General features: G+C 45.1%; 1 protein-coding gene across 1 annotated transcript in view; it reads left to right on the forward strand.

Moving 5' to 3' along the window:
• The window catches only part of LOC141128076 (multidrug and toxin extrusion protein 2-like), a 270507-nt gene that overhangs the window by 16437 nt on the left and 230349 nt on the right, over positions 1-23721 (forward strand). The window contains exon 2 of the mRNA XM_073615141.1: positions 21033-21134. Coding sequence (XP_073471242.1) covers positions 21033-21134 — 102 coding nt within the window. The remainder of the gene's footprint in view (positions 1-21032; positions 21135-23721) is intronic.

Consider the following 23721-nt stretch of genomic DNA (forward strand, 5'->3'; position numbering starts at 1 on the left):
TGGTTTTTTGAGTATGGGAGTGACCAGTGCATGTTTTAGAGCATCGGGGAAGACGCCAGAGGTGAGGGAGAGATTGAAGATGTGGGTTAGAGAGTGTAGGATGGGGTCAGAGGGTGACTGTAGCATTTGAGAGGGAACAGGGTCCAGGGGACAGGTAGTTAGGTGGGCGATAGAAAGGAGTTTAGCAACTTCGTCTGGAGTAGTAGATTTGAATAGAGGTAGTGTCAGTTGTATCTGTTGACATGGGGTCTTAGCTGGGGGAGATACCTGTAGAGTGGAGATTTCATCACGGATTGTATCAATCTTGTTTTTGAAGTGATTAGTGATTTCCTGGGCAGTGAGTAAATCAGTGGGGGGAGGCGGTGGAGGACAAAGTAGAGAGTTGAAGGTAGAGAAGAGTTTACGGGGATTGGATGAGAAGGTATTAATAAGAGTTGTAAAATAGGTTTGCTTGGCAGTGTGGAGGAAAGAATAGTATTTTTGGAGGGCAGATTTGTATTGGTTGAAGTCTTTGAGAGACTTAGTCTTGTGCCACAGACGCTCAAGAGCGTTTTTTGAGAATTTTAGTGTCATCTGTTTGCCAGGGTTGTAGGGGTCGAGGCCTGATTCTGCGTGTAGTGAGGGGAGCGAGCTTGTCCAGGGTGGAGGACAGAGATTTATTGTAGATGGATATGGCTTGGTTGGGGCAGGACAGGGGGGAGATTTTGTCATAGAGGTGGTCGGTAGCAGAGTAGAGAAGAGAGGAGTTGAAGTTGCGAAAGTTTCTACGGGTGACGGTTAGGCGATTGGAGGGAAAGGTGGTGGAAGACAGGGGGAGAGAGAAACTAATAAGGTGGTGGTCGGAGAGAGGAAAAGGATTGTTTGAGAAGTTGCATGGAGTGCATAGGTAAGAGAATACAAGGTCAAGGGTGTTGCCATCAGAGTGAGTAGAAGCCTGTACCCATTGCTTCAGGTCAAATGAAGAGGTTAGACTAAGAAGTTTAGAAGTAGCAGGAATGTTTGTATTAGCAGGGATGTTGAAATCAGAAGGATTGTGGGAATTTCCGAAGAGAGAAAGTAGGGTAGCCAGGCAGAAAACTCATCAAGGAAAGTCGATAATGGTCCAGGGGGCCGGTAGATCACAGCAATTCTTAGGGAAGTGGGAGAGAATAGACGTATACAGTGGGCTTCGAATGATGAGAGTGAAAAAGAGGGAGGAGGGTGAATAACCTGGAAGGTGCTCTGGGGGGATAGGAGGAATCCCACTCCACCTCCCTTGCGTCCATTAGGCCTGGGGAAGTGAGTCCAGTGAAGGCCACCCTGGGAGAGGGAAGCAGGAGAAGGGGTGTCATATTCGTGGAGCCAGGTTTCTGTGAGAGCAAGTAGATTAAAGGAATTAGTGACAAAGAGGTCATGAACAGCAGTGAGTTTGTTGCAGACAGAGCGGGCGTTCCAGAGGGCGCAGGAGAGAGTGAGGCTGGTGTTGGCAAGAAGAGGAATGGAGACTAGATTGTGTAGATTGCGACTACTGCCAGAGGGTGTAGGGTGATGGTGATGGGTGTGTTGGGCACAGTTAAATAAAGTGGGCCCAGGGTTTGGGGAAATATCTCCAGCGATTAGGAGAAGCAGAAGAGTGAGGGAGGTAATATGAGAATATGATTTGTATGAGGGGACATGCTTCAGTATCCTGGGGGGTATGTTAGCAAGTGGGCTTAGAGTTAGAAAGAGGTGATGAGTGCAGTAATAGGGGGAGGGGAGAAGTGAGGGTGATATGTACAGGTTGTGGGGTGGAGCAGAGGGATGTAGAAAAGAGAGTTTGAGGAGAGAGGCAGCAATTGTGAAAAGGAGGAGAGGTAAAGAGTGCATGTTTCAGAGAGGAAGATGATAAAATTAGGAAATGGGGTCACCTGCAGTCTTTTATAGTTTGCTTTGTGCAAATCGCTGAAGTGCAAGAGCGGAAGTGCCACTTATTTTAAGAACGCCACTTCTTTGGAAGAACCCCCTGTATGTGCAGCCCCCTGTATGTGTTCCCCCGTAAGGAAGGCCTTGTTTTTATACTGTGTGTTGGGTGTGGGTTGAATCTGGCAATTAATCAATTAGGAGGGCATATTAGCAACACAGCTAGCAGGGCATAACTTTCACACCACAATCAAACAGCAAGGGGACTAAAAGGCCAAAATTGTAAAGATAAGGCAACCCATAATTTAGGTAAGACTTAATGGCTAAATAAACATTGAAATAATGTGAGCATGGCTACAGATGGAGTTGAAACAGTGGTGACAAACAGATTTACCCAATAAGCTTTTTGCAGTCATGCAATGTTCAGTTTTAAGGTATGTGGAGATATAAACGCAGGTTTACCCAATAAGCTTTTTTGCAGTCATGCAATGTTCAGTTTTAAGGTATGTGGAGATATAAACGCAGGTTTACCCAATAAGCTTTTTTGCAGTCATGCAATGAGATATCATCATAACATAAGTTTAAGCAATACTGATTCAATTCAGAATTAACAATTGATGGTCAGAGTCATTTCCAATGCCCACTATATACAGTTGTGCTCATAAGTTTACATACTCTGGCAGAATTTATGATTTCTTGGCCATTTTTCAGAGAATATGAATGATAACACAAAAACGTTTCTTTCACTCATGGTTAGTGTTTGGCTGAAGCCATTTATTATCAAGCAACTGTGTTTATTCATTTTAAAAATAATTACAACAGAAACTACCCATATGACCCTGATCAAAAGTTTACATACCCCCCAGTTCTTATGTATTGCCCCCTTTAACATCAATGACAGCTTCAAGTCTTTTGTGGTATTTGTGGATGAGGCTCTTTATCTTCTCAGATGGTAAAGGTGCCCATTCCTCTTGGCAAAAAGCCTCCAGTTCCTCCAAAGTCTTGGGCTGTCTTGCATGAAATGCACGTTTGAGATCTCCCCAGAGTGGCTCAATGATATTTAGGTCAGGAGACTGAGATGACCACTCCACAACCTTCACTTTATTCTGCTGTAGCCAATGACAGGTCGACTTGGCCTTGTGTTTTGGATCATTGTCATGTTGGAATGTCCAAGTACGTCCCATGCACAGATTCCTGGCTGATGAATGCAAATGTTCCTCCAGTATTTCTTGATAACATACTGCATTCATCTTGCCATCAATTTTGACCAAATTTTCTGTGCCTTTGTAGCTCACACATCCCCAAAACATCAGCGATCCACCTCCGTGTTTCACAGTAGGAATGGTGTACCTTTCATTATAGGCCTTGTTGACTCTTCTCTAAATGTAGCATTTATGGTTGTAGCCAAAAAGCTCAATTTTGGTCTCATCACTGCAAATGACTTTTTGCCAGAAGGTTTGAGGCTTGTCTCTGTGATGTTTGGCGTATTGTAAGCGGGATACTTTGTGGCATTTGCGTAGTAATGGCTTTCTTCTTGCAACTCAACCATGCAGTCCATCTTTCGTCAAGTGTCTCCTTATTTTGCATCTTGAAACAGACACAACACATGTTTTCAGAGAGTCCTGTATTTCACCTGAAGTTATTTGTGGGTTTTTCTTTGCATCCTGAACAATGTTCCTGGCAGTTGCGGCTGAAATTTTAATTGGTCTATCTGACCGTTGTTTAGTTTCTACAGAACCCCTAATTTTCCACTTCTTGATTACAGTTTGAACACTGCTGATTGGCATTCTCATTTCCTTGGATATCCTTTTATCTCCCTTTTCTGTTTTATACAGTTCAACTACTTTTTCCCTCAGATCCTTTGACAATTCCTTTGCTTTACTATTACTCATAATCCAAAAATGTCAGTGCAGCACTGGGTGAAAGATGCAAGGGTCTGTCAGGAGTCCAGAAACTCATTGACCTTTTATACACACACACTAATTACAAGCAAACAGATCACAGGTGAGGATAATTACCTTTATTAGCCATTCAAACCCCTTTGTGTCAACTAGGGATGAGTTTCGAGTTCAAGTCAAACCCATGTTCGACTTGAACAACGTCTGTTCGATTGTTCATCGAATTGGGAACATCATGGGCCGTTCGCGCCAAATTCGAGTGGCGTGTCATGGCCCATAATTCACTTTGGCATTGCAGTGCATTGCTGGCTGATGATTGGCAAGCATGCACTATGACCCGTATGCTCGGCCAATCACAGCGCCGTCTGTACAGAGAGCCGTAACTGGCCAAAGCCAGTGTGGCTTTGGCCAATTATGGCTCAGGGAGTTTAGTACACGCCCTACACTATATAAGTCCGCCTGCATGGCGGCCTTGTGTAGTGTGTTGCGGCGGCAGAGAGAGATAGACAGAGAGACAGTGTCATTTGATTTAGGCAAGCGAGTCAGTTAGCTGCACTTACAGTGCATTGTGTATATATGCATCTTAGGTGTTGTGTGTGTATGTGTGTGTATATATATATATATATATATATATATATATATATATATATATACACACTGTATTCAGTTTAGCTCGATCCGTTCCTGTTATTCTTTTCCTAATATACTGACAGGCAAGCAGGTGTTTTTACAGTATTTACAGTTAGTGTATTGTGTCGTTTGCACAGTGTGCACCTAAAGCTACCTGAAGAAAATTGCTGGTGTTTTTCTGATCCTATTAGTACCACAGGCAGGCAGCTGCAGTATTTACAGTTAGTGTACTGTGTCCTCTGCACAGTGTGCACCTAAAGCTACCTGAAGACAATTGCTGGTGTACTGATCCTAATAATAACACAGGCAGGCAGCTGCAATATTTACAGTTAGTGTACTGTGTCCTCTGCACAGTGTGCACCTAAAGCTACTTGAAGACAATTGCTGGTGTTCTGATCCTATTAATACCACAGGCAGGCAGATGCAGTGTTTACAGTTAGTGTACTGTGTCCTCTGCACAGTGTGCACCTAAAGCTACCTGAAGAAAATTGCTGGTGTTCTCCTGATCCTATTAATACCACAGGCAGGCAGCTGCAGTATTTACAGTTAGTGTACTGTATCCTCTGCACAGTGTGCACCTAAAGCTACCTGAAGACAATTGCTGGTGTTCTGGTCCTATTAATACCACAGGCAGGCAGTTGATTCTGCTAGCTGCAGTATAATCAGTATATATATACATCCCAGCTTTGTGCAGCTACATCTCACTGCAGGCCATTAGTATGTCTGGAAGGCCAACAAGGAGAGGCAGACAGTCTCAAGCCAATAAAAGAGGGCAAGCAGGCTTTGTGTCTAGAGGCAACAGTGCTGGTCGTGGACACGGTGCATCCTCATCAGCACATGGCCGTGGGACACGCTTGTCCTTTTTTTCGGCAGCTGGCCGCGTTGAGCCGCAACATGCCAATGACTTGGTACAGTGGATGACCAAGCCGTCCTCATCCTCTTTATTCTCTCTCACCCAAGCTCAGGGTACTCTTCCCTCGGCTCAGTGGCATCAGGCACTCCTTCCCTAGCCCCACCATGTCCTCCTGAGGAGGCCCCCGAATTGTTTGACCATAGTGTTGGTTACATGCTCTAGGAGGATGCCCAGCGTTTTGAAGGCTCCGATGATGGTACCCAGCTAGAAGACAGTAACGTGAGCCCAGAGAAAGGGGGTGCCCAAGAAGGACAGCAATCTGGCAGTCATGTTCCCCCAGCTGCAGCATACTGCCAGCTTTGCTCCAGTGATGAGGAGGGAGGGGATAATGAGGAAGTCACTGACTCCACGTGGGTGCCTGATAGGAGAAAGGAGGAGGGGGAGGAGGAGGAGGCACATCTTCAATGAGGCAGGATGCCCTCCAGGGGCTAGCTTAAGGGCAGAACACCGACTGCATCACACCGCAGAGCTCCGCATGTGCAGGGCGCTGCTGTCTCTGCGCATTATTCCAAAAGTTCTTTGGTGCGGGTCTTTTTTGAGACGAGTGCATCAGATCGCACCACTGCTATTTGCAACATATGTTTCAAGCGTATCTCGTGTGGCCAAAACATCACGCGCTTGGGCACCACATGCTTGACCAGACATATGTCAACCTGCCATGCAGTTCGTTGGCAAGCATACCTAAAAGATCCACACCAAAGAACAAACTGGACCTCTCCTTTCTCATCATCAGCTGGGATCTCCAACCCCACTATACCTTCAGTCCTCTTTGAAATCTGCACTGAGAGGTGTAGAATTAGGTGTTTCACAGCCAAGTACTTGTGGGCAATCTGCTATCGGTACACCGATGTCAGATTGTACCAGGCAAATTTCCCTGTCCCAGCTGCTGCACCGCCGAAAGAAGTTCGCTCCCAGCCATCCACATGCCCAGCGGTTGAATGCTAGCTTGGCTAAATTGCTAGCACTTCAACTGCTGCCTTTTCAGTTGGTAGACTGTGCCCCCTTCCATGAGTGTGTGGAATGTGCGGTTCCTCAGTGGCAGGTTCCCAAACGCCACTTTTTCTTATGGAAGGCGATTCTGGCTCTCATGTAGAAGGCAATGTCTTGGCCTCGCTGGACAGGGCGGTCAGCAGTAAGGTGCATATTACCGCTGACTCATGGTCCAGCAGGCATGGACAGGGACGTTACCTATCTTTCACTGCGCACTGGATGACTCTTCTGGCAGCTGGGAAGGATGCAGGACAGGGTGCAGTAGTGATGGAGGTTGTTCCGCCACCACGCCTCCAAAATTCTACTAGTGGTGATTCTGCCACACCTCTCTCCTCCACCCCCTCCTCTTCTTCTTCCTCCATGGCCTCTTCCTGTGCTGATTTGTCCTCAGAACCAGCAGTGCACAGGCAAAAAGATGCCATGCGGTGCTTGAGCTGGTGTGCTTGGGGGACAGGAGCCACACTGGGGCAGAGATTCTGTCAGCTCTGCAGGGGCAGGTTCAGAGGTGGTTGATGCCATGCCAGCTTAAGCCAGGAATGGTGGTTTGCGACAATGGCACCAACCTCCTCTCCGCCCTCCGACAGGGACAACTGACCCATGTGCCCTGTTTGGCTCACGTCCTTAACTTGGTGGTGCAGTGGTTCTTTGGCAGGTACCCGGGCTTACAAGATGTCCTGAGGCAGGCCAGGAAAGTCTGTGTGCATTTCCGCAGGTCATATAAAGCTAGTGCTCGGCTGGCTGACCTCTAAAAGGAATTTAACCTGCCCAAGAACGGCCTAATCTGTGACATGCCCACCAGGTGGAACTCAACGTTGGCCATGCTGCAGCAGCTGCACATGCAGCAGAGGGCCATCAATGAGTACCTATGCGACTATGGCACCAGGACAGGGTCAGGGGAGCTTGTTTTTTTCTCCATGCCAGCGGGCTATGATAGGGATGCATGCACTGTCCTGTCACCATTTGAGGAGGCCACGGGGATGGTGAGCAGTGACAGTGCATGCATCAGTGACGCTGTCCCTCTTGTCCACCTGTTGGAGCACACGCTGCGTGGAATAATGGACAGGGCACTTGAGGCAGAACAGAAGGAGGAAGAGGAGGACTTCCTTACCTCTCAAGGCCCCCTTTATCCAGACAGTGTTCCAGCGTGCCCGCCGATCACACAGGAAGAGGAGGAGGAGGATTGTGTCAGCATGGAGGTGGAGCCTGGCACTCAGCATCAGCAGCAGTCTTCAAGGGATCATTTACAGTCCGAAGAAACCCATGGACTTGTACGTGGCAGGAAGGAGGTGGCTGCGGATCATGTCGTCCTTAGTGACCCAGAGGACTCTGGACTGTATGCCTCAGCAAACCTATGCTGCATGGCCTCCCTGATCCTGCAAAGCCTGCGGAAGGATCCTCGTATTCGTAGTATCAAGGGGAGGGATCATCACTGGCTGGCAACCCTCCTTGATCCACGTTACAAGGGTAAGGTTGTGGACCTTATCTTGCCATCACAGAGGGAGCAGAGGATGAAACATCTTTGGGAGGCCTTGCAAAAAGGTTTGTGCAACGCGTTTCCAGAGCCTGGGAGATTACGATTTCCTGGTCCTCCTGGACAATGTGTTGCTGAGGCTTCAGTCAGTCACAGAAGGAGTGGTGGAGAAGGTGGCCATCTGACCGATGCGTTCAGACAATTTTTAGTCCGCAGCTCCAAGGTATGATCGGTTCCAGCAACCATCGCCAGCATCTGATTCACATGGTGCAGGATTACCTAGGGGCAAGATCAGACTTGGACACCTTTCCCACCAAAAACCCTCTGGGTTACTGGGTCTTGAGGATGGATCACTGGCCAGAGCTTGCACAGTATGCAATTGAGCTACTGGCCTGTCCTGCATCCAGCGTTCTTTCGGAACGCTGCTGGAGGCTTTGTAACCGATCACAGGGTGCGCCTGTCCACCAAATCGGTTGATCGACTGACCTTCATAAAAATGAATTAGTCTTTGATCACCAGCTACCAAGCACCTGATGCTGATGTAACGAATAATTTTTTTTTGAAATGTCAGATCCCTTCAAGACTGCCTATGCTGATGCTGAGTGACTATCCTGTTATGCTGAGTGACAATCCTCCTCCTCCTCAATTTTCATGCTGATAGCTTGTAAGAACATTTTTGGTTTTTGGCACCGCCACCAGTGGCCAGGGCCCAATTTTTCTGCCCCTGTTTAACAGCGGCATGTAATTACAATTTTTGATGCAATACTTTGTAGCAGGGCTCATTCCTGCACTCCAACTAGAGTATCTGTGAGGGGTTGCAGTGTTGTGGCACCAGCACCAGTGCCCAAGGCCCAATTTTTCAGCCTCTGTTTAACAGGGGCGTATAATTACAATTTTTGATGCAATACTTTGCAGCCTGGCTCATTCTTGCGCTCCAACTATAGTATCTGTGAGGGGTTGCAGTGTTGTGGCAGCAGTGGCTAAGCCCCAATTTTTCTGCCTCTGATTAACAGGGGTGTATAATTACAATTTTTGATGCAATACTTTGCAGCAGGGCTCATTCCTGCGCTCCAACTATAGCATCTGCCAGGGGTTGCAGTGTTGTGGCACCAGTGCCTGAGGCCCAATTTTTCTGCCCCTGTTCAACAGGGACATGTAATTACAATTCTTGATTTAATATTTCACAGCAGGGCCCATTCCTGCACCCACCAAGAGTAACTGTGAGGGCTTACAGTGTTGTGGCACCAGCACCACCACCACCAAAGGCCCAATTTTTCTACCACTGTTCAACAATGGCATGTAATTACAATTCTTGATCTAATATTTCACAGCAGGGCCCGTTCCTGCACCCACCAAGAGTAACTGTGAGGGCTTACAGTGTTGTGGCAACACCAACACCTAAGGCCCCAATTTCTGCAGAGTATATAGGGCAGGCCCCTACTTTCTAACATCCAACTTACAAATGACTCCTTCTTGCAAACGGAAGGAGACAACAGGAAGTGAGATGAAATCTACCCCTAGAAAGGGAAATTCTCTCCTGTAAGAGTTAATATGGGAAAAACGTGTCTCCTCTCCACTGATGTTTATCACCAATCCTTGTTTCACTAAAAACCCCACATTTTCAGAAAACATTTGTCATTGGGACAGAAAGTGAGGAGAAATCTTCTGAAGAGGTGCACAGATAGAAAAACAAATGTTACAGGGGTGATAACCCTTCCCTATGTTTTCCAAAAAACTTAAAAATAGATTTTTTGGCTGGAGCTACACTTTGAAAATGTACCAGTTCAAAATTACAAACAGATTCTACTTAACAACAAACCTACAGTCCCTGTCTTGTCCCTGTCCCACGCCTTTCCTTTTTTTAATTTGGCTGCGGGGTTCCCCTTAATATCCATACAAGACCCAAAGAGCCTGATAATGGACTGGGGGGGCTACCGGGGGGGGGGGGGGGGGGGACTACCCATGTCATTTGTCTCACTGATTTTCATTCATATTGCCGGGACCCGGCATTACATTAAAGCCGCAAACAGTTTTAAATTACTTTTATTCCTTTACAAATGTCATTTTGTGCAGGGACTGTTCTAAGCACGGGAAACACGCGCCACTTTACAGGCATACTATAGACACCCCCCAGGTAGGATATTTAAAGGAATATTTCACTTTTTTTTTTCACTTTAAGCATCATTAAAATTACTGCTTCCGAAAAAACGTCCGTTTTTAAAACTTTTTTTTTGCATTGATACATGTCCCCTGGGGCAGGACCCGGGTCCCCAAACCCTTTTTAGGACAATAGCTTGCATGTTAGCCCTTAAAATTTGCAGTTTTGATTTCGAACATTCAAGTTCCATAGACTTTAACGGGGTTCTAAAGTTTGCGCAAACTTTCAGTCCGTTCGCAGGTTCTGGTGCAAACCGAAGCAGGGGGTGTTCGGCTCATGCCTAGTGTCAACTTGTGTGCATGTTATCAGGCCAAAATCACCAGGGTATGTAAACTTTTGATCAGGGTCATTTGGGTAGTTTCCGTTGTCATTATGATTTACGAGTGAAAGAAATGTTTTTGTGTTATGATTCACATTTTCTGAAAAATGGGCAGGAAAATCATAAATTCTGCCAGGTTATGTAAACTTATGAGCACATATATATATATATATATATATATATATATATATAAAATAAAGGTATTATTATAGTATTCATTTATTACTATTGTTGTGTGGTGACATGACTAGTGCAATGTTATGTCGACTGGGATGGAGGAATATAAGTGATTATGTGAGTAGAGGCGTCAATGATTGTGAAGGGTGGGTGCACGTGTGTAGATTGCGTAGATGTGATGAATGTGATAGAAGAATGGAGTGAAGAGAAAAAGAAAAAAAGGGGTAAGGATAGAAGACAACAAAAAACAAAGAAAGATTAAGGAAAAAATGATGCCATGTCAACTTTTAATAAAGTATTTTCTTTTAATGTATCAAATTCTCAATATCATTAACTTTGCTGCTAAAAATATTATTTCACCTCTTCTTTTTTTATTTTTTTCATGCTACAAGATGTCTTAGATATAGAAAAAGAAAGGGGCTTCAATCTAATAAATCTGAAAATAACCAGTAAATTACAAAAAAAACGATGACATTTAAATCCTATGAGCTTTATCCTAAATATGACTTGTTTTAAGTAGAGGCAAGCTTATATTAAATGTGCTCATTAGTTTTTAGAATTCAGGCAGTGAAAATTCCCCACATGCTTGAAAATGTTAATATATTATTTCACCTCCCACAATATTTTTACGTGCTACAAGAGGTTCTTCACACAGCAAAGGAAAGTGCTCCAATCTAATAAGTCTAAAAATAACCAGCAAATTAAAAAGATATATATATATATATATATATATATATATATATATATATATATATATATATATATATATATTATGGTATATACAACTGATAATATTAAAGTGGTTGTAAAGAATGAATTTTTTTACCTTAACGCATTCTCTGCATTAAGGTAAAAAAACCTTCCAAGATTAGCCCCCCCCCCCCCAATACTTACCTGAGCCTGATCTCAATCCAGTGCTGTGCCCAAGAGCTGCAGTGCCTCTCTCTCTCTCTCTCTCTCTCTCTCTAGCATTAGGAGCCATTGACTACTGCCAATCAAATTCAGTGAAGAGGAAGTGAGGAGGCAGGCTGATACAGTCTATAGACACACAGAGCCTGTGTGTCTAGTGCTTGCTATGGGAGCAGGCACTGAAGAGGAGAAGCAGACAGCACCAGCGAAGGACACCAGAAGGGGAGGCCTGTCCATTAAGGGCGCCGCCTCCCCTATCCTTGCCAGCCCCACCTCCTATCCATGCCTCCGGCCCCTTTCAGGATACCGGGCGCATTAATTACAGTGACAGGGGTGTTTTTTTGAAGCATCAATTAGAGCGAAAGGCTCTAATAGGCTTCAAAATAGGGTGGATTCTGGATGCAGAGCATTGCGCTCAAAGCCTACCCAGGTGTGTTAGATGAGTGAATGAATATTCACTATTCTCACACTGAATCGCCTCTCCGCCAATAAGGAAGCGCGGGTCTGAGACACATTTCCCGATTGGCCGGAAGGAGAAGCAATCCAATTGGCCTAGGAGGAAGAGGGAAGAGACTCACAGTGCAAGTTCCTGTGATACAGAGAAGGGGGGCAGGGGAAGGGAAGCCGTTGTCCATCGGGAAAAGCTGCCCGTCATAGATGGGGTAAGTGCTGGGCTCCTAACTTACCAACCAGAACCGGGGAGGCGGGTTATTCAATCGACGATTCCTCCCCCAAAAATTTTACCACTGCGCCCTGCGCAAATCCACTGCTCAGAGCAGGTAAGTATGTAACATGTTTGTTATTTTATTAAAAAAGAGTCTTTATTAATCCTTTAATCGTTATCATAAACAAAAACTTTTTTATATAATGACAATCTTATAATAAATGTGCTCATTAGTACCCCCTTGAAGGTTTACCTAAGATTCAGGTAATAAAAATTATTGACATAAGAACATATGGAAGCAGTTCTGATTTTGATTTCTGGTCACTCAACCTTTGCACAGATGCTGCAGGAAAATGAACTTGACCTGCTTGCAGTGGCGGCCCATCCATACGGGGCGCAGGGTGCCGTCCCCAACCAATCCATGCGCCCGGCCCCTAATCTACATGCAGGGCTCCGGATGCATAGATTTCAATGTTTTTTTTTTTTTTTTTGAAGTACATGATTAGAGCTCGAAGCTCTAATTGGCTTAAAAAAGGGTGGGCTCGGGGCACAGAGCACTGCTCCCTGGGCCCACCCAGTTGTGTGACAATAGCGAATATTCGCTATTGTCTTCCTGATTCTCCTTTTGGCCAATCAGGAAGCCGATTCGATTGGCCAGGGAGTCTTAGGACAGGGAGGCCTTTTTTTTTTTTTTGAACAGCTCTTAAACTCCCCCTTGTGTTATTATATGTGTCCATGCAAACATGGACGTTTTTAGCAGTATATCAGCAGGGGAGTTTATGGACTGTTGTATGAGTGCCCTAAAATCACATTCAAGAGCAGTTCTTCTGACCACAAACGTTGAAAAATATGCACAAATGCTCATAAATGCCCATAAATGTGCACAAACGCGCATAAATTCTAGGCATGTTTAGCACTTCAGCATTTATTTATTTCAATGGCCGATGAAATAAATAAACTCCAGAACTCCAAACTTAAACTCTATTAAACTGGGCTAAACTCTTTTAAAAATTGCTGCTTATGTGAGTTTATAATACTGATTTTCTCCTGTCAGAATAAACTGCTGTAGCCAGGAGCTGGATAGATATATATATATATATACAGCGGGGACGGAAAGTATTCAGACCCCCTTAAATTTTTCACTCTTTGTTATATTGCAGCCATTTTCTAAAATCATTTAAGTTCATTTTTTTCCTCATTAATGTACACAGCACCCCATATTGACAGAAAAACACAGAATTGTTGACATTTTTGAAGATTTATTAAACAAGAAAAACTGAAATATCACATGGTCCCAAGTATTCAGACCCTTTGCTGTGACACTCATATATTTAACTCATGTGCTGTCCACTTCTTCTAATCACCCTTGAGATGGTTCTGTACCTTCATTTGAGTCTAGCTTAGGAAAGCCACACACCTGTCTATATAAGACCTTACAGCTCACAGTGCACGTCACAGCAAATGAGAATCATGAGGTCAAAGGAACTGCCTGAAGAGCTCAGAGACAGAATTGTGGCAAAGCACAGATCTGGCCAAGGTTCCAAAAAAATTTCTGCTGCACTTTAGGTTCCTAAGAGCACAGTGGCCTCCATAATCCTTAAATGGAAGACGTTTGGGATGACCAGAACCCTTCCTAGAGCTGGCCGTCCGGCCAAACTGAGCTATCGGGGGAGAAGAGCTTTGGTGAGAGAGGTAAAGAAGAACCCAAAGATCACTGTGGCTGAGCTCCAGGGATGCAGTCGGGAGATGGGAGAAAGTTGTAGAAAGTCAACCATCACTGCAGCCCTCCACCAGTCGGGGCTGTATGGCAGAGTGGCCCGACGGAAGCCTCTCCTCAGTGCAAGACACATGAAAGCCCGCATGGAGTTTGTTAAAAAATACCTCCAAGATGGTGAGAAATAAGATTCTCTGGTCTGATGAGACCAAGATAGAACTTTTTGGCCTTAATTCTAAGGCGGTATGTGTGGAGAAAACCAGGCACTGCTCATCACCTGTCCAATACAGTCCCAACAGTGAAGCATGGTGGTGGCAGCATCGTGCTGTGGTGCTGTTTTTCAGCTGCAGGGACAGGATGACTGATTGCAATTGAGGGAAAGGTTAATGTGGCCAAGTACAGGGATATCCTGGATGAAAACCATCTCCAGAGCACTCAGGACCTCAGACTGGGCCGAAGGTTTACCTTCCAACAAGACAATGACCCTAAGCACACAGCTAAAATATCGAAGCAGTGGTTTCACAACAACTCCGTACTGTTCTTGAATGGCCTAGCCAGAGCCCTGACTTAAACCCAATTGAGCATCTCTGGAGAGACCTAAAAATGTCTGTCCACCAACGTTTACCATCCAACCTGACAGAACTGAAGAGGATCTGCAAGGAGGAATGGCAGAGGATCCCCAAATCCAGGTGTGAAAAACTTGTTGCATCTTTCCCAAAAAGGCTCATGGCTGTATTAGATCAAAAGGGTGCTTCTACTAAATACTGAGCAAAGGGTCTGAATACTTAGGACCATGTGAAATTTCAATCTTTCTTTTTTAATAAATCTGCAAAAATGTGAACAATTCTGTGTTTTTCTGTCAATATGGGCTGCTGTGTGTACAATGTAATGAGGAAAAAAATGAACTTAAATGATTTTAGCAAATGGCTGCAATATAACAAAGAGTGAAAAATTTAAGGGGGTCTAAATACTTTTCCGTCCCCACTGTATATATATATTATATATATATTATATATCACCCTCTACCAGTAGGTAGGTGCTAGTTTGTTTTTTTTCTAGGGAGACTGTCAGCACAGGTAAATTTAGGCAGGCCTATGCTTTGAGCTAGGCCTGTCTGTTTTGATCTGGGGGCTGGGAGTGGTTAGAATAGTGGGTGTGACCACCTGTGCTCTAGTTCTGAGGCGCCTCCCCTGCTTCCAGGGAGAATGTTCTGGAAGAAGGGCAGGGCCTGGAACTGGAGTGGCAGGCAGCTCATGTGGGAGCCCTGACCAATCCCCAACTGGTATTGGCAGGGGGTGGGCCTCCTATATAAGTTGAGGTAACATGCCACTGGGGGGAGTTGTCAGCCTGGTGAAGTGGAGAATGGAGTACTAGACAGCAGCAGGATGGCACCCCCATCTGGAGGGGGGGTGCACCGATCGCAGGAGGAGGCCCAGGGAGAACTGTGAGGGAACATCACTTTTACACGGTCATTAATGGTTTCTTCATCATTACACGGTCATTGATGAGGAACTCCTGGAACAGAAGGGCAGATGAAGCTGTCAGAACGTACGGTCCGTTTAAGTTATCCATCAAGGACTCGGGGCAGAGAAAGGTCGGTGAGTGTACCACAGTGGAGGGCTGGATGTGCCAGGAAGTCTGTGAGGGATTTTCACTTTTACATGGTCATTTGTGAAGTCCTTATCATTACACGGTCATTGATGAGAAGTCCTGGATCATAGGAGAGACTGTGTAGAGTGTCAAATCGATGTAGCCTGAGGGCACAGGATTTGCAAGCTGGGCTAGCTGGGAAGTAGTCCACCATCCAGAACATGCTTAAACTACTAGGCCTCCGGGGAGAGGTACTGCAGGCCTCTGGCCTAGTAGCAGCGAGCAACCAGAGTCACCAAGGGAAACTATTCAGAGTGGGTTATTTTGCTTACAGAAGAAGATGTGACAGTAAAGTAATGTGCTTCAGTATGCGTTCGTGCAGGAGGAGAGGATTTCTGGAAACTTAACCCCTACACGGTCATGGGTGAAGTCCTTATTCTTTACACGGTAACTAAAGAGGAAGTTCTGGAAGTAATAGTCTGAAGGAGCTACGCAGAGGAGGAGCAATAGTCTGCAGGGTGATGCAGGAAAAGAAACTGTAGCTGTTAAACATGCGCATCATTTCTTCAGGCTCAAACTATGTGCTAAATCTATAAAATCTTTAAATATGATGGCAAAGTGATTTGTTCTATGGGCATCCCATATACCCCTTTCCCCAACCAAGTTGTACCCCCCAATAAACAAAACAAAACAAAGCAAATGACTGTTCATTGTCTCTGCACGATACATATGGGAGTCTGGCAGAAGGGTGATATGGTAGATGCTTGCTATTGGTGGCAACCACACCGCTACATTATATATATATATATATATATATATATATATATATATATTAGGGTTGTCCCGATACCACTTTTTTAAGACCGAGTACAAGTACCGATACTTTTTTTCAAGTACTCGTCGATAACCGATACTTTTTTTTAATGTCACATGACAGTGTTTTTTGGGGGGGGTTTTTTGTTTATTTACAATGCTTTCTTTTTTTTTCTTTTTTTTAGGGAGGGAGGGGGTGGATGGTGTATGTGTGTTTTTTTTTTTTTATTTTAAATTTTATTATTTTTTTCAATAATTTTTTTTTATTATTTATTGCAATACTTTTTTTTTTTTTATTAGCCCTGTTGGAGGGCTTTGTGAGATATCGGAGGTCTTAATAGACCCCTTAAATGTCCCCCTTGAGACAGAGAAAGAGACCGAGGATAGAGATTCCCCAGTTCCTTTCTCTGCAGCCTCAGCTGCACTGAAAATGAATGGAGAGAAGACAGCGGCTCCTCTCCATTCATAAACTGAGACATCGTAATCACAGGTTACAATGTTTTAGTTATGTGAATGGACAGAGTCAGTGATCAGTGACTCTGTTCATACAGAAAAGGAAGGAGGAGGACATGGAGAGGGACAGCAGAATGGAGGGGGACACGGAGGAAAACTGGAGTGGGACAGCAGCACAACAGAGGGGGACAGCAGCAGAACGGTGGGGGACAGCAGTAGAATGGCGGGGGGAGGAAGAAAGGTGGGGGACAGCAGAACGGAGGGGGACAGCAGCATAACAGAGGGGAACACGGAGGAAGAAAGGAGGGGGACAGCAGAACGGAGGGGGACAGCAGCAGAATGGAGGGGGACACGGAGGAAGAAAGGAGTGGGACAGCAGAACGGAGGGGGCATGGAGGGGGACTGGAGGAGGATGCGGGGACAGTCAGCAGTGATTGTGTGTGGGAGAGTTACAAGCACCAATCACCTCTGTATAGATTTCACTAAAGCAGCTGAAAGCGGGGGGGGGAGAAGCTTGTAACTTCCCCACTCACCGATCACCGCTGACTGTCCAGGTATCAGGTGAAGCATCGGGAGCATTTGCCCGAGTACAAGTACTCGGGCAAATGCTTGGTATCGGTGCCGATACCGATACTAGTATCGGTATCAGGACAACCCTAATATATAATCGAAGTTACTTACCGGTAACATTTTTTCCAAGAGTCTTTCAGGACAGCACCTTTAAGAGACCTCGGCTCCTCCCTTCTCAGGAAACACTGCCTCCACCAGAGCTTTAAGCCACTCCTTCCCTCCAGCCCATCAGTTTTTGAACCTTCGGCCAGTCTAGGGAGAAACAAGAACACATCATACCAACCATCATACTCCTGATGCTCTCACGTTCTAGTGGCAAATTATTATTTGGGTGGGTACTGGTGCTGTCCTGAAAGACTCTTGGGAAAACGTTACCAGTAAGTAACTTTGATTTTCCCTCTTTTGGCTTTCAGGACAGCACCTTTGAGAGGATAAGCGAGCACTTACCCTAGGGTGGGACTACTGCTTGCAGGACTTTACTCCCAAAGGCCTGGTCCTAGGCAGACAATAGATCCAGCCTGAACGAAGGTCTTAAAACTTGACCACGTTGCTGCTCTGCAGATCTGTTCACGTGTAGCACCAGTCCACTCTGTCTGTGATGTTGCCATGGCCCTAGTGGAATGGGCCCTAATACCTTCCGTGACCTACACCCCTTTTGCTATATAAGCCTGACTAATGGCCTTCCTAGTCCCTGAAAAGGAAACAAAAAAGGAATCGATCTCTTAAACTGTTACGTAATCTCCAGGTACTTTAGTACACATCTCTTAATGTCTAACCTGTGGAAAACATGCTATTGTTCCCTCACAGGATTTGAACAAAAAGTGGGCAAACAGATTTCCTGGCTCCTTTGAAATTTAGAAGCCACTTTTGGCAAAAAGGTCGGGTCGGTTTTAAAAACGATCCGATCCAGAAAGACTTGAAGGAAAGATGCCCTCCTCGAGAGGGCTTCTAGCTCACTAACCCTCCTTGCGGTAGTGATTGCTACCAAAAAAACAGTCTTGAGAGTTAAAAATTTCACTGAACAAGACTCAATAGGCTCAAAAAGATCCCCTGTAAGAGCCTGCAACATCAGGGAGAGATCCCATATAGGAAAAGGATGGGACCTGACTGGTATCTGCCTATTTAAAGCTTTAAAGAACCTAGATATCCAAGGGTTCATTGCTAGTTGTTGTTCTAGGAACACACTTAGAGCAGAAACCTGTCCTTTAAGAGTACTGAGGGCCAGTTCCTTATCTGCCTCACTTTGTAGGAACTCCAGCACTGCTACTGGGCTGTGAATGCTAAAGGAGCTCTCTGCGCACCATGAATTGAACTTCTTCCAGACCTTTAAATAGATATTGCGCGTCTCTTCTTTCCTGCAATTTAGAAGAGTCGCTACCAACCTTTCTGAGAACCCCTTACTTCTCAGCATTTCCTCCTCAGTAGCCAGGCTGCCAGATTCCACCTCTACACCTGAGGACAGCAGACTGGGCCTTGATAGAGGAGGTCCTCCCGGACCGGCAATATCCAAGGCGGTTCCACCACCAGATCTTTTAGGACAGAAAACCATGGCCCCCTGGGCCAGTGTGGCGCTATCAAGATCAGAGTCGTTTCCTCTGACTGGAATTACCTCAGGACTGCAGGCAAGAGTACAGGAGGGGGGAAGGCATAGCACTTTGTAAAATGCCAGCTCTGAGAAAGAGCATCCACCTCTATTCCCACCAGTTCAGAAAGAAGATGGGAGTTTTTGCGTTCTCCCTTGAAGCAAAAAGGTCCATACATGGAACCCCCCACTTTTGGATAATCATCCTGTAGGTGACCTGACTCAGGACCCAGTTGCTCTCCCTCAACGTCCTCCGGCTGAGGAAGTCTGCCAGCTGGTTTAACTCCCCTGTTAGGTGTACTGCAGAGAGTGAGAACACAGTGACCTCGGCCCAGTTGAATATTGTTTCCATCAGAGCCCAAAAGGGAACTGCTCCTGGTGCCCCCCTGTCGGTTGATGTAAGCAACCGCTGAGGAATTGTCTGAGCGGACATGGACGTGATGTCCTTGGAGTTCCTGCTGGAAAGCTCTGAGAGCCAGAGAAATGGCTTTTAGCTCCCTCCAGTTCGAGGACTTCCCAGCGTCCTCGACTCTCCAGGATCCCTGTGCCAGACTCACCTCTAGGTGTGCTCCCCAACCCGTGCTGCTTGTGTCTGTTATGATCTTGGATGCTGGCAGTACCCATTCCAGACCCTGGGATAGATTCGCTGCCTTTCTCCACAACCATATGGATCTCTTCACCCATACTGGTATAAGAACCTTTGAGTCCAGGGACCTTTGAGTGCGGTCCCAAACTTCCAGAATGAACAACTGCAAAGGGCGGAAATGTAATCCCGCCCACCTTACAGCTCGGAGAGCAGCCATCAGTAGCCCCAGAGCTGACATGGTCTTTCTTATTGAGATTTGTTGATTGCTCTGCAGAACTGCCAAGGCCTTGTCTCCTTTCAGAATTTTTTCTTCAGGGAGAAAAACCCTCCGCTGGGTTGAGTCCAGAATATAACCTTGGGTGGTAATTCTCTGGGATGGAACTAGGTTGGATTTCTCCAAATTTAAGAGTCATTCCAGATGCTCCAAAACACTCCTTGCTACCTGCAAATCCTGGACCAGCTGCTCCGGTGAATGAGCAAAAAGGAGCAGATCGTCCAGGTATGCGATCACCGAGATTCCTTGAAGTCGCAAGAAGGCCAGGGTCTCCACCATGACTTTGGTGGACATCCGGGGAGAAGAGGATAACCCAAAGGGGAGAGCCCGAAACTGCAGATGTACCGTTTCCTCCCCGGACCTTACTGCCAGTCTGAAAAACTTCTGACTGTCCTCTGCAATCGGAATGTGCAGATAGGCGTCCCTTAGGTCTATAGATGCCATGTAGCAATCCGGAGGAAGCAGTGTCTTCACGGAAAAGATGGAATCCATGCAAAACCTTCTGTAGGAGATTGATCGTTTGAGAGGCTTCTGGTTCAGGATGAGCCCGAACTTCCCCGAGGGCTTCCAAACCACAAAGACGTGGGAATAGAACCCTCTGTCTATCCCCCCAGGTGGGAACCGCAATACTACTTCCTGCTGTTCCAGTTCCTCCAGTGAGGAAAGCAGTGTCCTCGCCTTTTCAGCACACTTTGGCAGGTCTGTAACTAGAAGCCTGTGGGGGGGGGGGGGGGGGGGCTTGAGAATTCCAGTCTGTACCCCTCCTTCAAATTCCTAGTATGAACAGATTGAAGGTAACCGCCTCCCACTGTGGGAGGAAAGCCCCCAGTATTCAATAAGAGCCATTCCTCTGTCCTCCTGTAACCTGTTCACCTGTTGAATGTTTTATATTGATATGTGATTGCCATTTAGTTATTGATAACACTCCTATAAGAAATACCATTCTAAACCGTAAACTTTTGTTGATTTTACAATAATTTCTACTTCACTAAGTAAACAAGTTAATTGGTTTAATCCATTCTGGTGTATCTATTTCATTGTTATCATTACTCAAAAGGAAAAATGTATGAACCCATTGTGTCAGAGGTGGCGGAGGACTTGCAGGGTCAGGGCAAGCAGAGAGGTACTGATTTAACCAGTGACCCTCACAAGGGCAGCGCTACACTGCTTTTACAAGAAACCAGTGCGCATGAGGCCTTACAGTTGACAAAAGTTCACTTATTCAGGCACACATTTCAAACAAAGGCAAAACACAGATATGGCCACCTGTGCTTCTGGTCTTCTAAAGATTTGGCTAATCTCCCACACTTTTCTTTAACAAAATTGCAATTCATTATATAGTAACATGTATAATATGCATATGACAAAGCAAAAAGATCGAAGTGTGATTTATAGGAACAGTCTAATGTTTGCTCAATAATGTAAATTTTTATTTTCTTTCAGTTTTTATCTCAAATGACGATATTTCTTGTATTGATTGTGGGTTCCATGTTCTGTGGCCATCTAGGAAAAATTGAATTGGATTCCATTACACTTGCTGGAGCTGTAAGTATTCACTTTTTTACCATTAATCTTTTTTACTGTTTTTTACTGTTAAAAAGGTCTTTAGTTTAATGAAAAAATAACATTACAAGGAACTTCATAGCTTAAGTGTCATGGTTATGCAGTAATGTGTGCCTGTCAGCTTACCTCTCTCCATGTGTTCCTTTAGAGGCATGTACAATCTTCCCTCAACATAGCTCCACCTCAGCCTCTAATTAGGAACACTATATTAACCTGTGCATTGCAAGCCAATTTTGCTGATCAACCATTGTGTGTTTGGCTTCCCGTTTCCTGCTGTGCTCTACGTTTGTCTCTGTTACCGACCTTGGCGTGTTCTCGACTATTCCTGTGTGATCGTGACCCTGACCTTTTGGCGTGTCCCCGACTATCCCTGTTTGCCTGTAACCCTGAAACTTTGGCGTGTACTCTGTTGTCATTGTCTGCTAGTGGCCCCGACCTTGGCTTATTCCCTTACTATCCTTGTTGTTCCAGCCTGCTGTGAGACCCTGGGGGGCGCGACCTGGAGCCAGACTGCAGTGCAGTCTATCCTCACCACTAGAGGCTCTGTTGAACACCTGCTGGCTCTTAGACTCCGCACCCTGGGGAATTTATGCTAGCTCCCACTGGGATCTGTGTTAGTGATCTAGTAGACCTGCTTCCTGAATCTCCCAGGGTTAAACCCGCAGCAGTCAGTCCTAGGGTCCACTACCTTAGCGGTGCACTCCTGACTCCTACGGAGTGCATCTGTCACCTGGTCTCAGGTGACTTGATATTAAGTTATTTGTATAGTGCTTTTGGGAAAATCTTATTTGTCTGTATATAATAATACTGATATACAGTTTCACATATATTATGGTAGCATATCTGCCTGTACCTGTAGTAACATACAGTATTAGGAAAAGGGGACATGACTTTTTAGCTTTTCAGAAAATACAGCAATACTCAAATCTTTATGGTATTAAAAAGAATCTGGCTATGTGTGCCCGGCTTTACAAAGCAAGGTACACAGATACATCCATTGCATTATTATTACAATACAATACAATACAGGAGGAATCAGAGGGCCCAGCTCGTTAGAGGTTACAATCTAGAAGGGAGGGTCAAGTGAAACAAAGGGTAATAACTGTGGGGGATGAACTGATGGAGAAAATGAAAATACAGTTAGGTGTTGGCAGGGTAGGCTGCTCTGAAGAGGAGGGTTTTCAGGGATTGTCTAAAAGCTAATAAAGTAGGAGATAATCGGGCAGATTGGGGTAAGGAGTTCCATAGGATTGGAGAGGCTCTGGAAAAGTCCTGGAGGTGAGCAAAGGAGGAGGTGACGAGGGAGCTAGAGAGCAGAAGGTCTTGAGAGGAACGAAGAGAGCGATTAGGTTGGTATTTTGAAACTAGGCTAGTGGTGTAGCTGGGGGCTAAATTGTGAATGGCTTTGTAAGTTGTTATTATTATTTTGAATTTAATTTGTTGGGTGAGCGGAAGCCAGTGGAGGGATTGACAGAGAGGAGTAGCAGGCACAGAGCGATTGGTAAGGTAAATGAGTCTGGCAGCAGCATTTATGATGGATTGAAGGATAGACTATGTAGAGGTAAGCCAGTGAGTAGGGTATTGCAGTAGTCAAGGCGAGAGATGACCAGGGAGTGAATTAAGATCTTTGTTGTGTCATTGGTTAGAAAGGGGCGTATTTTGGAGATGTTGAGGAGGTTGAGGTGGGCAGAAAACAGTTTTCCATGCCCAGTAACCCAACATATTTTTCAAAATAGTTTTTTAATTAAATCTCTTTTTTTCTATTTATAGCCACCCAACGGAGATCATTTGCTATATTTATGGGAGTGTGCAGATGATTGCACTCTACAGGTTTTGAATAACTAGATGGTGAGCAGGGATTTAAATTGGTAACTCAGACCCTGATACAGGGATTATGACCACACATCTGAGAAGACAAAGAAGAAAGTGCAAAAATAGACCACGTCTGTAAATATATGAAGACAAAAAAAAATAGGTAGTACTACGTATTACCAGGGGGGAGGGCTTTTTAGGCTGAGAAACACTGTAGAGGAAGTAACAGTATAAAAATATAAATTTATTGAAGGTTACAAATACATAAAAGTAAGAATAAAGATTATAACATAAATGCATCTATAAATATTGTGCAGTGAGCCCTTGTATGTCTACGCGTTTCGCAGCTAGGCTTCCTCAGGACACGGCCAAGGTTCACAGACGAGACAGATAAGGGAATATGTTTCTCTATCTGAAAGAGATATAATGTCATTAGACACACATAACTAACACATAAACAAACTGTTCAAGATAAAAGTCATGCGCTAAGCAATTGCGAGTGCAGAGACGAACATCAAGCCATTACCTTGTTTGGAATGCACAATCATGTACAGTCACGATATGGTGGGTAATTCACTCAAAAGTTAAAGAAACTTTAAATGGAGCACATACAACCAATGTCAGCACAGAGAGTCTGTATAGGCTTTTTTAAAAAAAAAGCTAGGGCATGTAAATAGTATTCCTTATTTTGGGAACGGCCATCAGAGAGAGGAGGGCCATCAAAGAGTATGCCACAGTGAATCCTGGATTTGAATTC

The sequence above is a fragment of the Aquarana catesbeiana genome, linkage group LG02, assembly GCF_042186555.1.
Source record: "Aquarana catesbeiana isolate 2022-GZ linkage group LG02, ASM4218655v1, whole genome shotgun sequence".
NCBI classification, from domain to species: Eukaryota; Metazoa; Chordata; class Amphibia; order Anura; family Ranidae; genus Aquarana; species Aquarana catesbeiana.